The sequence below is a fragment of the Phyllobates terribilis genome, unplaced genomic scaffold (genome assembly GCF_046119375.1).
Source record: "Phyllobates terribilis strain yellow unplaced genomic scaffold, ASM4611937v1 Scaffold_4__5_contigs__length_816908805, whole genome shotgun sequence".
NCBI classification, from domain to species: Eukaryota; Metazoa; Chordata; class Amphibia; order Anura; family Dendrobatidae; genus Phyllobates; species Phyllobates terribilis.
In genome coordinates, this window is record NW_027362764.1 from 3,688,789 (window position 1) to 3,708,458 (window position 19,670).

A 19,670-nucleotide genomic window follows, 5' to 3' on the forward strand; every position below is an offset into this window, starting at 1 on the left:
GACTCCCAGTTTTTTTCAGATATATAATACAGTATAAGCCCTGCAGAACAAGATTTTATCACTAGGTGACAGTATTGTAGATATATAATACAGTATAAGCCCTGCAGTACTAGAATTCATCACTAGGTGACAGTATTGTAGATATATAATACAGTATAAGCCCTGCAGTACTAGAATTCATCACGAGGTGGCAGTATTGTAGATATATAATAGTGTCAACCCTGCAGTACTAGAATTTATCACTAGGTGGCAGTAGTGAAGGAACAACACTAGCATTTCATTGTATAGTTTATTACACATCAGGCCGGTGATTATCAGGTCACATGACATTGCGGCGGCCGCGATGATTATCGGTAGTCCGTTATTCGAGGGTCGCTCCTCCGCTGTTCTGGGTCATCTGCAGCGTCTGTGCCTTACGGTATTTCCTCCTTTTTTCTATCACTGATGAGCGGGGTCATGCTGCTGTTTATGGATCTCCTGTTTATTACCTCGCTGTATTTGGAGCGTATAGTGGTGTCCGGGGTGAACGCTCCGATTATTCCTGACTCATTAACCCATTGATAACTGTCAGGTCTGGTGGATCCGTCGGCGGCCGCCTGCTTACTGATGGTTTCCCTGTGACAGGAGATGACGGAGAGAATCTGCTCACAATGTCAGTGATAGAAAGCTGGAGAGTCAACGGATGAAAGAGAAGAGAGAAGGCGGCGGAGCCCGGGCCGCGGAGCTGACAATCTACAGGAGAGCCGGATCTCACCAGCGCTACAGATCTGAGTACACAGAGATCCGGGACCCCCGGGAGCCGAGAACGGCCGGAGCCCCCAGACACAGAGAGGATATAAGTGATACAGAAGATCTCAGCACAGAGGCGGCGGCGGCTCAGTCCTCCTCGCTGGAGCTGTCCGGAGCGGCCCCCAGCGCAGATCTACAGCCAAGATGGCAGCAGCAGCTCCCCGTCCTGAGCTGTACGGGCTGCGGCCGACCCCGCGACCTGTGGCGTCTGATCACTGGGACCTGGAGAGAAAACCTACAAGCTTAGATACACGGCTCAGCAAACAGTATCACACAGGATAGGATTAGATACACGGCTCAGCAGACAGTATCACACAGGATAGGATTAGATACACGGCTCAGCAGACAGTATCACACAGGATAGGATTAGATACACAGCTCAGCAGACAGTATCACACAGGATAGGATTAGATACACGGCTCAGCAGACAGTATCACACAGGATAGGATTAGATACACGGCTCAGCAGACAGTATCACACAGGATAGGATTAGATACACGGCTCAGCAGACAGTATCACACAGGATAGGATTAGATACACAGCTCAGCAGACAGTATCACACAGGATAGGATTAGATACACAGCTCAGCAGACAGTATCACACAGGATAGGATTAGATACACGGCTCAGCAGACAGTATCACACAGGATAGGATTAGATACACAGCTCAGCAGACAGTATCACACAGGATGGGATTAGATACAGGGCTCAGCAAACAGTATCACACAGGAGAGGATTAGATACACGGCTCAGCAGACAGTATCACACAGGATAGGATTAGATACACAGCTCAGCAGACAGTATCACACAGGATGGGATTAGATACAGGGCTCAGCAAACAGTATCACACAGGAGAGGATTAGATACACGGCTCAGCAGATGGTATTACACAGGATAGGATTAGATACACAGCTCAGCAAACAGTATCACACAGGATAGGATTAGATACACAGCTCAGCAGACAGTATCACACAGGATAGGATTAGATACACGGCTCAGCAAACAGTATCACACAGGATAGGATTAGATACACAGCTCAGCAGACAGTATCACACAGGATAGGATTAGATACACGGCTCAGCAGACGGTATCACACAGGAGAGGATTAGATACACGGCTCAGCAGACAGTATCACACAGGATAGGATTAGATACACGGCTCAGCAGGCAGTATCACACAGGATAGGATTAGATACACGGCTCAGCAGACGGTATCACACAGGAGAGGATTAGATACACGGCTCAGCAGGCAGTATCACACAGGATAGGATTAGATACACGGCTCAGCAGACGGTATCACACAGGAGAGGATTAGATACACGGCTCAGCAGACAGTATCACACAGGATAGGATTAGATGCACAGCTCAGCAGACATTATCACACAGGATAGGATTAGATACACGGCTCAGCAGACGGTATCACACAGGAGAGGATTAGATACACGGCTCAGCAGGCAGTATCACACAGGATAGGATTAGATACACGGCTCAGCAGACGGTATCACACAGGAGAGGATTAGATACACGGCTCAGCAGACAGTATCACACAGGATAGGATTAGATGCACAGCTCAGCAGACAGTATCACACAGGATAGGATTAGATACACGGCTCAGCAGACGGTATCACACAGGAGAGGATTAGATACACGGCTCAGCAGACAGTATCACACAGGATAGGATTAGATACACGGCTCAGCAGACGGTATCACACAGGAGAGGATTAGATACACGGCTCAGCACACAGTATCACACAGGATAGGATTAGATACACGGCTCAGCAGACAGTATCACACAGGATAGGATTAGATACACGGCTCAGCAGACAGTATCACACAGGAGAGGATTAGATACACGGCTCAGCAGACAGTATCACACAGGATAGGATTAGATACACGGCTCAGCAGACTGTATCACACAGGAGAGGATTAGATACACGGCTCAGCACACAGTATCACACAGGATAGGATTAGATACACAGCTCAGCAGACAGTATCACACAGGATAGGATTAGATACACGGCTCAGCAAACAGTATCACACAGGTGAGGATTAGATACACGGCTCAGCACACAGTATCACACAGGATAGGATTAGATACACAGCTCAGCAGACAGTATCACACAGGATAGGATTAGATACACGGCTCAGCAGACGGTATCACACAGGATAGGATTAGATACACAGCTCAGCAGACAGTATCACACAGGATAGGATTAGATACACGGCTCAGCAAACAGTATCACACAGGATTAGATACACGGCTCAGCAAACAGTATCACACAGGAGAGGATTAGATACACGGCTCAGCAGCCGGTATCACACAGGAGAGGATTAGATACACTGCTCAGCAAACAGTATCACACAGGAGAGGATTAGATACACTGCTCAGCAGACAGTATCACACAGGAGAGGATTAGATACACGGCTCAGCAGACGGTATCCCACAGGATAGGATTAGATACACCGCTCAGCAGCCGGTATCACACAGGAGAAGATTAGATACACAGCTCAGCAGACAGTATCACACAGGAGAGGATTAGATACAAGGCTCAGCAAACAGTATCACACAGGATGGGATTAGATACACAGCTCAGCAGACAGTATCACACAGGAGAGGATTAGATACACGGCTCAGCAGACAGTATCACACAGGAGAGGATTAGATACACGGCTCAGCAGACTATCACACAGGAGAGGATTAGATACACAGCTCAGCAAACAGTATCACACAGGAGAGGATTAGATACACAGCTCAGCAGACAGTATCACACAGGATAGGATTAGATACACAGCTCAGCAGACAGTATCACACAGGATAGGATTAGATACACAGCTCAGCAGACAGTATCACACAGGAGAGGATTAGATACACAGCTCAGCAGACAGTATCACACAGGATAGGATTAGATACACAGCTCAGCAGACAGTATCACACAGGAGAGGATTAGATACACAGCTCAGCAGACAGTATCACACAGGATAGGATTAGATACACAGCTCAGCAGACAGTATCACACAGGAGAGGATTAGATACACTGCTCAGCAGACAGTATCACACAGGAGAGGATTAGATACACGGCTCAGCAGACAGTATCACACAGGATATGATTAGATACACGGCTCAGCAGACTGTATCACACAGGAGAAGATTAGATACACAGCTCAGCAGACAGTATCACACAGGATATGATTAGATACACGGCTCAGCACACAGTATCACACAGGAGAGGATTAGATACACAGCTCAGCAGACAGTATCACACAGGAGAGGATTAGATACACGGCTCAGCAGACAGTATCACACAGGATAGGATTAGATACACAGCTCAGCACACAGTATCACACAGGAGAGGATTAGATACACAGCTCAGCAGACAGTATCACACAGGATAGGATTAGATACACGGCTCAGCAGACAGTATCACACAGGATTAGATACAGGGCTCAGCACACAGTATCACACAGGAGAGGATTAGATACACAGCTCAGCACACAGTATCACACAGGAGAGGATTAGATACACAGCTCAGCAGACAGTATCACACAGGAGAGGATTAGATACACGGCTCAGCAGACAGTATCACACAGGAGAGGATTAGATACACGGCTCAGCAGACAGTATCACACAGGAGAGGATTAGATACACGGCTCAGCACACAGTATCACACAGGATAGGATTAGATACACAGCTCAGCAGACAGTATCACACAGGAAAGGATTAGATACACGGCTCAGCAGACAGTATCACACAGGAGAGGATTAGATACACGGCTCAGCAGACAGTATCACACAGGAGAGGATTAGATACACAGCTCAGCAGACAGTATCACACAGGATAGGATTAGATACACGGCTCAGCAGACGGTATCACACAGGAGAGGATTAGATACACGGCTCAGCAGACAGTATCACACAGGACAGGATTAGATACACGGCTCAGCAGACAGTATCACTCAGGATAGGATTAGATACACAGCTCAGCAGACAGTATCACACAGGATAGGATTAGATACACGGCTCAGCAGACAGTATCACACAGGATAGGATTAGATACACGGCTCAGCAGACAGTATCACACAGGATAGGATTAGATACACGGCTCAGCAGACAGTATCACACAGGATAGGATTAGATACACGGCTCAGCAGACGGTATCACACAGGAGAGGATTAGATACACGGCTCAGCAGACAGTATCACACAGGACAGGATTAGATACACGGCTCAGCAGACAGTATCACACAGGATAGGATTAGATACACAGCTCAGCAGACAGTATCACACAGGATAGGATTAGATACACGGCTCAGCAGACAGTATCACACAGGATAGGATTAGATACACGGCTCAGCAGACAGTATCACACAGGATAGGATTAGATACACGGCTCAGCAGACAGTATCACACAGGATAGGATTAGATACACGGCTCAGCAGACAGTATCACACAGGATAGGATTAGATACACGGCTCAGCAGACAGTATCACACAGGATAGGATTAGATACACGGCTCAGCAGACAGTATCACACAGGACAGGATTAGATACACGGCTCAGTAGACAGTATCACACAGGATAGGATTAGATACACGGCTCAGCAGACAGTATCACACAGGAGAGGATAAGATACACGGCTCAGCAGACAGTATCACACAGGAGAGGATTAGATACACGGCTCAGCAGACAGTATCACACAGGACAGGATTAGATACACGGCTCAGCAGACAGTATCACACAGGACAGGATTAGATACACGGCTCAGCAGACAGTATCACACAGGAGAGGATTAGATGCACCGCTCAGCAGACAGTATCACACAGGATAGGATTAGATACACGGCTCAGCAGACAGTATCACACAGGACAGGATTAGATACACGGCTCAGCAGACAGTATCACACAGGACAGGATTAGATACACGGCTCAGCAGACAGTATTACACAGGACAGGATTAGATACACGGCTCAGCAGACAGTATCACACAGGACAGGATTAGATACACAGCTCAGCAGACAGTATCACACAGGAGAGGATTAGATACACAGCGCAGCAGACAGTATCACACAGGATGGGATTAGATACACGGCTCAGCAGACAGTATCACACAGGAGAGGATTAGATACACAGCTCAGCAGACAGTATCACACAGGAGAGGATTAGATACACAGCGCAGCAGACAGTATCACACAGGATAGGATTAGATACACGGCTCAGCAGACAGTATCACACAGGATAGGATTAGATACACGGCTCAGCAGACAGTATCATACAGGATAGGATTAGATACACAGCTCAGCAGACAGTATCACACAGGATAGGATTAGATACACAGTTCAGCAGACGGTATCACACCGGATAGGATTAGATACACGGCTCAGCAGACAGTATCACACAGGATAGGATTAGATCTATGGCTCAGCACACAGTATCACACAGGATAGGATTAGATACACGGCTCAGCAGACGGTATCACACCGGATAGGATTAGATACACAGCTCAGGACACAGTATCACACAGGATAGGATTAGATACACAGCTCAGGACACAGTATCACACAGGATAGGATTAGATATACGACTCAGCAGACAGTATCACACAGGATAGGATTAGATACACAGCTCAGCAGACGGTATCACACCGGATAGGATTAGATACACAGCTCAGGACACAGTATCACACAGGATAGGATTAGATATACGACTCAGCAGACAGTATCACACAGGATAGGATTAGATACACAGCTCAGCAGACAGTATCACACAGGATAGGATTAGATACACAGCTCAGCAGACAGTATCACACAGGATAGGATTAGATACACAGCTCAGGACACAGTATCACACAGGATAGGATTAGATATACGACTCAGCAGACAGTATCACACAGGATAGGATTAGATACACAGCTCAGCAGACAGTATCACACAGGATAGGATTAGATACACGGCTCAACAGACAGTATCACACAGGATAGGATTAGATACACGGCTTAGCAGACAGTATCACACAGGATAGGATTAGATACACGGCTCAGCAGACTGTATCACACAGGATAGGATTAGATACATGGCTCAGCAGACGGTATCACACAGGATGGGATTAGATACACGGCTCAACAGACAGTATCACACAGGACATGATTAGATACACGGCTCAGCAGACAGTATCACACAGGATGGGATTAGATACACAGCTCAGCAGGCAGTATCACACAGGATGGGATTAGATACACGGCTCAGCAGATGGTATCACACAGGATAGGATTAGATACACGGCTCAACAGACAGTATCACACAGGATAGGATTAGATACACAGCTCAGCAGACAGTATCACACAGGATAGGATTAGATACACGGCTCAGCAGACAGTATCACACAGGATAGGATTAGATACACAGCTCAGCAGACAGTATCACACAGGATAGGATTAGATACACGGCTCAGCAGACAGTATCACACAGGATAGGATTAGATACACAGCTCAGCAGACAGTATCACACAGGATGGGATTAGATACACGGCTCAGCAGACGGTATCACACACGCTGTTCTCACCTCCTCACTTGAGCTGGACGCCTCGTACCTCCAGTCGGGGTTGCACCGGGGTGTGGTACAGCGCGGTTCGCTCTTTCTCGGTGTTTGCCGGCGCGGCTGGTTTCCCGCTGTCGTTCCTCTTTGTGATCCGGTTCTGGTTTTTCTCTATCAGGAGATAAAATCACAAATCTCAGGGATTTTCCTGTTTACAGAGATGCTGGAAAGTTTGTGAACCCCTCAGCAGTTCTCAGATTTCTGCATAAATTTGACCTAAAACAACATCAGATTTTCACACAAATCCTGAAAGTAGATAAAGAAATGAAGCGAAACCATCAGATTTTATCGCTCTACTATTAATGAATATGATCCAGGGTCACACATATGTGAGGGAAAAGTAAGTGAACCTTTTACTGAAATCAGAGTCAGGTGGGATGACAATCAGGAGTGAGTGGGCGACCTGTGTTATTAAAATATCAGGGATTTATCGAAGTGTCTCATGCCAGGAACAATGGGGGGGATGTCTGAGGAGCTCAGAAGAAGAGCTGGAAAAGGTTAGAACGCCTTCTCCAAAGAGTATGGCCTCCATCAACCCACAGTCAGTGCACAAATGGAGGAAATAAGACCCTTATTCCCCTCCCAGGAGTGGGCGACCATCAAATATCACTCCAAGAGCAAGGTGCATAGTAGTCCATGAGGTCACAAAGAAACCCAAGGTCACCTCTAAGCAACTAAAGGCCTCTCACATCAGCTAATGTTAATGAGTCTGGACACTGAGCAACAATAGTGAATATTGCAGGACTGCTAGGAGAAAGTCACTGATACCCAATAAGGACATTGTTGCCCGTCTGCACCTGGACAAGCCTGAAGGTACCGGAAAAATGATCTGTGGATGGATGAGACCAGAACAGAGATTTTTGGTTTAAATGAGAGGTAAAGCAAGAAAACAACCGCACTCTTAGATGTGTGACACACGGATCTGGGACGGTTTTTCAGCATCTGGTCAGGACGGCGCCATCACTGGTGGAACAAGGAATGCTGAATATTATCAGCAAATTCTAAAGGAAAATGTCCGGACGTCTGTCCACGAGCTGAATCTCAGGAGAACGTGGGTCCTGCGGGGAGACAACGACCCAAAGAATAAGTCGGAATGAAGGTGAAGTTCTGGAACTTATTCCTATAGAAATGTGGAAGGAGCCGGAGCGAGAAATTCATGGAGAAACCACGAGATCAGAGGAGAAGCTGATTTATAGGGAGGAACAAGATAGAATTCCTCCATCCGATGTGCAGGAATAATCCGCCATCACCGGGGACGGTCAGATGCCGCTATCGATACATGAGGCGTCACACCGGACACTGAGAGCAAGGGGTCACTTACTTTTACCACTCACAGACATGCGACATCGGATCAATGACGGCGTCTAACGTTTGGGACTCGTTTGCTTCATTCTGTTCTTTATTCACTTTTAGGATTTGTGTGAAAATCTGATGAAGTTTTAGGTCAAATTTATGCAGAAATAAGGAAACTTTTGAAGGGTTCACAAACTTTCAATAATCACTGCAAATCACTGGCTGCAGGAGGCGCCATCACCACCCCAATCCTCCTCATGAGTCCACTAGATGGCGCTGCTGCAAGAATTAAAGGTCCACTATCTGATAAAATGTGTTATAAGGGAATGAGGTGTGTGAGCCGGGCCCCGCTGGTCCCTGTAGGGACCACATCCCTCCGCTCTGTGCTCAGCCTCAGAGACCAGTCCTATAACAGCGGGACAGGGCTGACTGCACCCATCATCCAGGGGAAGATCCCTATCATGTGGTCGCATCAAAACCGCCTCATGCTGCGCAAGCAGCCGAACACGACCAGACGACCGCCGGCCCTCGGCCTCTACGGACTCTGGAAGCCGCAGAACATTCCCCAGAGGAGGGCGAGAGCTGACAGCCCTGCAGAGCATTGCACCAACACGATGTGCACAGAAGATTCCCCTGCAACTGCCCTTATTCTAGAAGTGCTGCAGTAGGGTCAGCCTGCAGACCATCGCTCCGCTACACCCTGCAGACCATCTCTCTGATAAACCCTGCAGACCATCGCTCCGCTACACCCTGCAGATCATCTCTCTGATAAACCCTGCAGACCATGGCTCCACTACACCCTGCAGACCATCCCTCCACTACACCCTGCAGACCATCCCTCCACTACACCCTGCAGACCATCTCTCTGATAAACCCTGCAGACCATCTCTCCGCTACAACATGCAGATCATCTCTCTGATAAACCCTGCAGACCATGGCTCCACTATACCCTGCAGACCATCCCTCCACTACACCCTGCAGACCATCCCTCCACTACACCCTGCAGACCATCCCTCCACTACACCCTGCAGACCATCACTCTGATACACCCTGCAGACCATCGCTCCACTACACCCTGCAGACCATCACTCCGATACACCCTGCAGACTATAGCTCCACTACACCCTGCAGAACATCGCTCCAATACACCCTGCAGACCATTGCTCCGATACACCCTGCAGACCATCGCTCCACTACACCCTGCAGACCATCGCTCCACTACACCCTGCAGACCATCGCTCCGATACACCCTGCAGACTATAGCTCCACTACACCCTGCAGAACATCGCTCTGATACACCCTGCAGACCATCGCTCCACTACACCCTGCAGACCATCGCTCCGATACACCCTGCAGACTATAGCTCCACTACACCCTGCAGAACATCGCTCCAATACACCCTGCAGACCATTGCTCCGATACACCCTGCAGACCATCGCTCCACTACACCCTGCAGACCATCGCTCCGATACATCCTGCAGACCATCGCTCCGTTACACCCTGCAGACCATCGCTCCACGACACCCTGCAGACCATCGCTCCACGACACCCTGCAGACCATGACTCCACTACACCCTGCAGACCATCTCTCCGATAAACCCTGCAGACTATCGCTCTGATACACCCTGCAGACCATCGCTCCGCTACACCCTGCAGACCATCACTCCACTACACCCTGCAGACCATCGCTCCACGACACCCTGCAGACCATCGCTTCACTACACCCTGCAGACCATCGCTCCACGACACCCTGCAGACCATCGCTCCACTACACCCTGCAGACCATCGCTCCACGACACCCTGCAGACCATCGCTCTGATACACCCTGCAGACCATCTCTCCGATAAACCCTGCAGACTATCGCTCTGCTACACCCTGCAGACTATAGCTCCGCTACACCATGCAGACCATCGCTCCGCTACACCCTGCAGAACATCGCTCCACTACACTCTGCAGACCATCGCTCCACTACACCCTGCAGACCATCGCTCCACTACACCCTGCAGACCATCACTCTGATACACCCTGCAGACCATCGCTTCACTACACCCTGCAGACCATCGCTCCACGACACCCTGCAGACCATCGCTCTGATACACCCTGCAGACCATCAATCCACTACACCCTGCAGACCATCTCTCCGATAAACCCTGCAGACCATCGCTCTGATACACCCTGCAGACCACAGCTCCATTACACCCTGCAGACCATAGCTCCACTACACCCTGCAGAACATCGCTCCACTACACCCTGCAGACCATCGCTCCACTACACCCTGCAGACCATCGCTCCACGACACCCTGCAGACCATCACTCTGATACACCCTGCAGACCATGACTCCACTACACCCTGCAGACCATGGCTCCACTACATCCTGCAGACTATCGCTCTTATACACCCTGCAGACCATCGCTCCACGACACCCTGCAGACCATCGCTCCATGACACCCTGCAGACCATCGCTCCACGACACCCTGCAGACCATGACTCCACTACACCCTGCAGACCATCTCTCCGATAAACCCTGCAGACTATCGCTCTGATACACCCTGCAGACTATCGCTCTGATACACCCTGCAGACCATCGCTCTGCTACACCCTGCAGACTATAGCTCCGCTACACCATGCAGACTATCGCTCCGCTACACCCTGCAGAACATTGCTCCAATACACCCTGCAGACCATTGCTCCACTACACCCTGCAGACCATCACCATCGGCACCAATGACAAAGTGAGTGGTAGATGGAGGGTCCTTAAAAATGATTTCAGGGACCTAGGTAGGAAGCTTAGGGCAAGGACCTCCAAGGTAGTTTTCTCAGAAATACTACCAATCCCACGAGCCACACAGGAGCGCCAACAGGAGGTTAGGGAGGTGAATAAGTGGCTAAAGAGTTGGTGCAAGGCAGAAGGGTTTGGGTTCATGGAGAACTGGGCCGACTTCGCGGTCGGCTACAGGCTCTACCGTAGGGACGGGATGCACCTCAATGGGGAGGGTGCAGCGGTGCTGGGGAAGAAGATGGCTAATAGGTTGGAGGAGTTTTTAAACTAGAGACGGGGGGGGGGGGGGGGGAACCAAGGAAATGGGTGGGATGTGAGGCAAGCAAGGGGGAAGGGGAGAAGTGAATATAATGAGGGTGGAGAGGGGGGTGGGGATAGTACAGTTAGATCCTTAGAGAAGAATAGGATGCTAAATAACCCCAAAGTTTTCTCTTGCATGCTGACCAACGCAAGAAGCCTGACCAATAAGGCGGATGAGCTGCAGGCGCTTATATCGGAGGAGAGGTATGACATCGTAGGTATAACAGAGACTTGGCTAGACGATAGCTACGACTGGGCGGTAAATTTATTAGATTATAGTTTATTTAGAAGGGACCGGAAACAGGGGAAAGGCGGAGGAGTCTGCTTATATGTAAAGTCATGTCTAAAACCCAGACTAAGGGAAGATATAGGAGAGGGAGAAGAGGGGGTCGAGTCCATGTGGGTAGAGATAGAGGGGGCAAAAAATAATAATAAAATATTACTGGGGGTCTGCTATAAGCCACCCAATATAACAGAGGAGAATGAGAATCTGCTATTAGGACAAATAGACAAAGTAGCAAAACATAATGAAGTGATTGTAATGGGGGATTTCAACTACCCGGATATTGACTGGGAAACAGAAACCTGTAGATCTCAGAAAGGAAAAAGGTTCTTGACAAATATCAAGGATAATTATCTCTCCCAACTAGTGCAGGAACCAACGAGAGGGAAGGCCGTGTTGGACTTAATATTGACTAATAGGCCTGATAGAATAACTGAGGTACAGATAGGGGGGCACCTAGGTAATAGCGACCATAATATTATCGACTTCAAAATGCCCTCCAGTAGGGTTATCAATAAGGGAACAACTAAAACATTAAACTTTAGGAGGGCGAAGTTTGATCAGCTGAAAGAAAACCTTCAACTTATAGACTGGGACAAAGTTCTTAATCAAAGGAATACGAATAGTAAATGGGAAACCTTCAAAAGAATTCTGAATACTCAGTGCGAGAGGTATATACCGTATGGGAATAAAAGGGCCCGAAATAAGAGGAAACCAATATGGTTGAACAAGAACGTAAAAGGGGCGTTAAATAGCAAAAAAGAGGCATTCAAGAGATTAAAACAGGAAAACAGTAAGGAGGCACTAATGTGTTACAAGGAAAAAACGAGAACCTGTAAAAAACAAATAAAAATAGCAAAGGAGGAAACAGAGAGACGTATTGCTAGGGAAAGTAGATCAAATCCCAAACTGTTCTTTACGTATATAAATAGTAAAAGGATTAAATCGGATAATATTGGACCGATAAAAAGTGATGAAGGCAAAATCATAGAGAAAGATGAGGATAAAGCTAATCTATTAAATAATTTTTTTTCGACAACTTTCACAAAGGAAAAAGAACTAACAGGAGAAATGAGAAGTGACAAACTCAATCCTCCACTAAGTATGACAAATCTAACCCAAGCTGGGGTACAGAAACGCCTCAGTAACATTAAAATAAACAAATCACCAGGACCTGATGGCATACACCCACGGGTACTAAGGGAACTAAGTCATGTGATAGACAGACCATTATATCTTATATTTAAGGACTCTGTTGAGACTGGGTCTGTGCCACTTGATAGGCGACAGGCGAATGTAGTGCCAATATTCAAAAAGGGAGCGAAAAGTGACGCCGGAAACTATCGGCCGGTGAGTCTGACGTCCGTTGTGGGCAAAATTTTTGAAGGCTTTATTAATGAGGCAATCATGGAGCATCTTGATGCTAATAATCTATTAACCCCGAACCAACATGGATTCATGAGGAATCGCTCCTGCCAAACAAACCTGATTGACTTCTACGAGGAGGTTAGCTCTCGAGTAGATCAGGGGGAACCAGTGGATGTCGTGTATCTCGACTTCTCAAAAGCGTTCGATAGCGTGCCACATAATAGGTTGGTATACAAAATGAGAATGATGGGGCTGGGGGAAAATGTCTGCAAGTGGGTAGCTAACTGGCTAAAGGATAGAAGGCAGAGGGTGGTTATAAATGGAATATACTCAGATTGGGTAAGCGTCACTAGTGGGGTACCACAGGGGTCTGTACTAGGCCCAATGTTATTTAATATCTTTATTAACGACATAGTCAACGGGATAAATAGTAAAATATCAATATTTGCAGATGACACAAAGTTATGTAAAACAATTAATACAAAAGAGGACAGTGCAGACCTACAGAGGGATTTGGATAAGCTGGGTAGGTGGAGCATTAAATGGCAAATGAGGTTTAGCGAGGAGAAATGTAAGGTCATACATATGGGAAGGAAAAATGGAAGTCACCAGTACTCACTGAATGGGAAATCATTGGGGAATTCAGAGATGGAGAAGGACTTGGGCATCTTGATTGATAGCAAACTAAATTGGAGTGCCCAAAGTCAGGCGGCTGCTGTAAGGGCAAACAGGGTAATGGGATGTATCAGAAGAGGTATAGCTGCAAAGGATGAGAACATTGTTCTTCCACTGTACAAAGCACTGGTCAGACCACACTTGGAATACTGTGCTCAGTTATGGGCCCCAATATATAGAAAGGATATAAATGAGCTTGAAAAGGTACAAAGGAGGGCAACAAAATTAATAAAGGGAATGGAGGGACTGCAATACCCAGAGAGGTTGGCAAAACTAGGACTATTCAGCCTGGAAAAGAGAAGGTTGAGGGGGGACATAATAAATGTGTACAAATATGTTAGGGGACAGTATAGAGACCTTGCCCGGGATTTGTTCAAAAGGAGGGATATTACGGTAACAAGAGGGCACTCACTAAGACTGGAAGAGAAAAGGTTTCAGCACCAGCATAGGAAGGGGTTCTTTACGGTAAGAGCAGTGAGAATATGGAATTCACTGAGTGAGGAGACGGTAATGTCGGATTCACTACACCAGTTCAAGCGGGGACTGGATGCATTTCTAGATACCAGGCAGATTTCTGCATATACTTAAAAATAGAATAAAATAGTAGGTTGATACAGGGATTTATTCTGACTGCTGGTTTCAGAGTCGGGAGGGAATTTTTCCTCAGGTGAAGATTGGCTAAATCATTTGGGGTTTTTGCCTCCTCTGGATCAACTTTAGCAATTACAGAACCTACAGGTCGAACTTGATGGACGCAAGTCTTTATTCGGCTTTACAAACTATGTTACTATGTTACTCTGATACACCCTGCGGACCATGACTCCACTACACTCTGCAGACCATCTCTCCGATAAACCCTGCAGACTATCGCTCTGATACACCCTGCAGATCATGGCTCCACTACACCCTGCAGACCATCACTCCGATAAACCCTGCAGACTATCGCTCTGATACACCCTGCAGACCATGGCTCCACTACACCCTGCAGACCATCACTCTGATACACCCTGCAGACCATGACTCCACTACACCCTGCAGACCATCTCTCCGATAAACCCTGCAGACTATCGCTCTGATACACCCTGCAGACTATGGCTCCGCTACACCCTGCAGAACATCGCTTCAATACACGCTGCAGACCATCGCTCCGCTACACTCTGCAGACCATGGCTCCACTACACCCTGCAGAACATCGCTCCACTACACCCTGCAGACCATGACTCCCACTACACCCTGCAGACCATGGCTTCAATACACCCTGCAGACCATGGCTCCACGACACCCTGCAGACCATGGCTCCACGACACCCTGCAGACCATTGCTCCACGACACCCTGCAGACCATGGCTCCACGACACCCTGCAGACCATGGCTCCACGACACCCTGCAGACCATGGCTCCACGACACCCTGCAGACCATGACTCCCACTACACCCTGCAGACCATGCCTCTGATGCAGTCTGCAGACCATTACTCTAAGGCTGGAGTCACACTAGCATATAAAAAAATCGGTCCCATGTTGATCCAGAAAAGTAGGACGAGGGTCGTGAGATTCTCCTCACCAGCATCCGCAGGACATCAGTATATAATGCGTTTTTAACATCATCTTTTACATTCTGTAATTCTCTATGTAATGTAAGCAATGTTATATTCAGAGATAGATTAAATAGGAAGGATGTCGGTGAGATATATAAATTAGTGCAGTGCGTGTGTAGTTTACTGTACATGTATTTAGCTAATAAATACGGAAAATAAATAAATGAAAAAAATGGCGTGGTGTCCCCCCCTATTTTTAATAACCAGCTAAGGGAAAGCAGACAGCTGCGAGCTGATATTAATCGGCTGGGAAGCTTTGTGGATATTGGCCCCCTCCCAGACTAATAACAGCAGCCCTCAGCCGCCCCAGAAATGGAGCATCTATTAGAGTCGTCATTTCTGACTCTTAGCCGCAGCTCTTCCTGATTGCCCTGGTGCAGTGGCAATCGGGGTAATGTGATTGTGGGGTTGATGTCCCAGGGGTTAGTCATGGAGAGGCGTCTGTCAGACACCCCCATTACTAACCCCGTAGTCAAAAGAAATAAACACACACAGACAAAAGTCTGGAGCAGCAGCCACGGCCGGGTCTCAGGCAACGCTCCCCGAGAACCTGCTGTGACGAGCGGTGACATCAGTAAGGTTACCGCAGTTCACAGCTGGAGGGTCTCACACTGTGCAGCGCGGGAGACAGAATGATGAGTGGTAACGTCTAGCTCTCAAGCTGCCCTCTATGTGACCCGGCAGCAGCAAACTGCGGTAATCTTAATGACGTCACCACTCGCCACAGCAGCCAGGTCTCGCAGAGTGCAACGTGAGACCCGGCAGTGGCTGCTCCAGTCTACTGAGCTTTGGTCTCTGAACAGGACTCCATACACTGGATGAAGAAGACGGGGAACATCGCAGAACCTCCATTTGGACTATGGCGGACTGCCGTGGATTTTTAGGCTGGGACGGGCCCAATAAAAATGGACGTTTCCAGCCTATTAATATCAGTACGCAGCTGTCTGCGTTGCCTTTGCTGGTTATCAAAAATAGGGGGTATCCCAAGCCATTTTTTTTAGGCTTGCCCCAATTTTTGATAACCAGCACAGACAACTCAGACAGCTGTAGGCTGATATTATCAGGCTGGGAAGGTCCATGGTTATTGGGCCCTTCCCAGCCTGATAATATAAGCCAGCCGCTGTCTGCTTTACCTTGGCTGGTTATGAAAAATAGGGGAAATCACACCTAATTTTTTTTAATTAATTAATTAATTGAATAGGTTTAATGAGGCTAAACACCCTTTAGCGCCACATGAAAGGCACTAAAAACTGTTAGTTTATTATATGTAAAGGGTTTACGACATTAAATTGTAACATTACATCTATCTATATATCTATTCTATTCTGACGGTTCAGGCTGTGAATTTACTGCACTTGGCCGATGAAATGTCGGTTTTCCTCTGAGATGGGTGCGTAAAAATCGGACGGCATACGCATGGTCCGTGTGAAGTGTGATTTCTTTCTCGCACGCATTGACTTCAGCTGGCGAGTGCGATCCGATTCTCACATGCTGCGATTTCTTTCTCAGTCTGATCCGAGCTGAGAAAAATCTTGCAGATGAGCACGGACTCACTGAAGAACATTGGTCGGATGTTTCCTCACATTGCACTCCTCCGTATTATACGCCAGGGTGAGCGAGCCCTAATACCGTGCATTCATTGAACTTTCCTTTAAACGCTCTGCAGAGCATTACTCCCCATCACTCTACAGCGCCTCTTCAGAGGATTATTCTTTAGACTATTGCTCCAAATTCCCTGTAACTTCCATGCAGAACATTTCACCAGCCCCGGATGTGGTGCCGATGGAGGGACATGTCCTCCTGTGTTTTGCTCACAAAGGATTTTTTAGACTGATACAATTGTAACGAACTTCAACAAACTAAGAACGTTTCATTCACTGTCCGCGAGCAGAGATCTTGAAATCAGCAAAAAGTGTAAAGTCTATTAGAAAGTTTCCTAACTTGCCATTACACAGGTAGTAAGCAGCACGGGCCCTTAGAATAGAAGAGTATACAGTATGGATCCCGTAGGTGGCGTCTCACCCCGGTCACTGTCGTCACTCTCAGACTAGGGGTCACACTTTGCTCGCAGCAGCCGAGGCACCGGTCATTAATGGAGTTCGGTTCGGTTCCCAGATCTGCCATTCCCTCTGGTGTGAGGAGAATCCTGTTCACCCTGTTGGAGATTTTCGGAGCGGCGGAAGCTTTACCCTGAGCACAAAGAAAAGAAAATCTCAAATAGGAGGGATAAAAGTCTCCTTGCTTTCATCTACATAATGTTTTATACTCTAGTCACACCCAGAGCTGCATTCACAATTGTGCTGCCTTGCTGTTAGCTCTCAGGCTGCAGAACGTCACCCCGGGTTATACACATGTCCCACAATGCAGTGCAGCATCACTATCACAGCTGGGTATCACCTGGTTCAGGTGCGGCCTCCCACTCCGGGGTCTTGTCTCTGTCACTTACTGGGGCTGTCACTCTGTCTCCACAGCAGCCGAGGCAGCGATATTCCCCGGTCCCGGGTGCTACAGGAGGTGGCGAAACTGTGACCACCCCCCCAGCGACCTGCGGAGACGGGAGAAGCTCATCAGCAACAGTTATATGTGTACTGTGTGTTATATGTGTGTGTTATATGTGTACTGTGTGTTATATGTGTGTGTTATATGTGTACTGTGTGTTATATGTGTACTGTGTGTTATATGTGTGTGTTATATGTGTATTGTGTGTTATATGTGTGTGTTATATGTGTACTGTGTGTTATATGTGTGTGTTATATGTGTACTGTGTGTTATATGTGTGTGTTATAAAGAATACACACACACTGCTCAAAAAAATAAAGGGAACACTTACACAACACAATGTAACTCCAAGTCAATAACACTTCTGTGAAATCTACCTGTCCAGTTATGAAGCGACACTGATTGTGAATCAATTTCTCCTGCTGTTGTGCAAATGGAATAGACAACAGGTAGAAATGATCGGCAATTAGCAAGACACCCCCTATAAAGGAGCGGTTCTGCAGGGGGTGACCACAGACCATTTCTCTGTTCTCATCCTTTTTGGCTGTTGTTTTGGTCACTTTTGCATTTTGCCATTGCTCTCACCCCTAGAGGTACAGTAGCATGAGGCAGTGTCTACAGTACAACCCACAGAAGTTGCTCAGGTAGTGCAGTTCATCCAGGATGGCACATCAGTGCGAGCTGTGGCAAGAAGGGTAGCTGTGTCTCTCAGCACAGTCTCCAGAGCATGGAGCAGATACCAGGAGATGTAGAGGGAGCCATAGGAGGGCAACAACCCAGCAGGAGGACCGCTACCTCCGCCTTTATGCAAGGAGGAACAGGAGGAGCACTACCAGAGCCCTGCAAAATTACCTCCAGCAGACCACAAATGTGCATGTGTCTGCACAAACGGTTAGAAACCGACTCCATGAGGGTGATATGAGGGCCCGACGTCCACAGATGGGGGATGTGCTCACAGCCCAACACCGTGCAGGACGCTTGGCATTTGCCACAGAACACCAGGATTGGCAAAGTCGCCACTGGCGTCCTGTGCTCTTCACAGATGAAAGCAGGTTCACACTGAGCACATGTGACAGACGTGACAGAGTCTGGAGATGCCGTGGAGAGCGATCTGCTGCCTGCAACATCCTTCAGCATGACCGGTTTGGCAGTGGGTCAGTAATGGTGTGGGGTGACATTTCTTTGGAGGGCCGCACAGCCCTCCATGTGCTCTCCAGAGGTAGCCTGACTGCCATTAGGTCCCGAGATGAGATCGTCAGACCCCTTGTGAGACCATATGCTGGTGCGGTTGGCCCTGGGTTCCTCCTTATGCTGGACAATGCCAGACCTCATGTGGCTGGAGTGTGTCAGCAGTTCCTGCAAGATGAAGGCATTGAAGCTATGGACTGGCCACCCGTTCCCCAGACCTGAATCCGATTGAGCACATCTGGGACATCATGTCTCGCTCCATCCACCAACAGATTGTCCAGGAGTTGACTGATGCTTTTAATCCAGGTCTGGGAGGAG

The 19,670-nt window shown here is 47.9% G+C and overlaps 1 protein-coding gene across 1 annotated transcript in view; it reads right to left on the reverse strand.

Moving 5' to 3' along the window:
- Positions 1 to 275: 275 nt before the first annotated feature.
- Positions 276 to 19,670, reverse strand: part of LOC141264137 (uncharacterized) — a 47,736-nt gene continuing 28,341 nt past the window's right edge. The window contains exons 4-7 of the mRNA XM_073676447.1: positions 18,112 to 18,210; positions 17,688 to 17,855; positions 7,339 to 7,482; positions 276 to 1,011 (exon numbers count right to left, since the gene is read on the reverse strand). Of these exons, the coding sequence (XP_073532548.1) occupies positions 877 to 1,011; positions 7,339 to 7,482; positions 17,688 to 17,855; positions 18,112 to 18,210 (546 nt within the window). The 3' untranslated portion in view covers positions 276 to 876. The remainder of the gene's footprint in view (positions 1,012 to 7,338; positions 7,483 to 17,687; positions 17,856 to 18,111; positions 18,211 to 19,670) is intronic.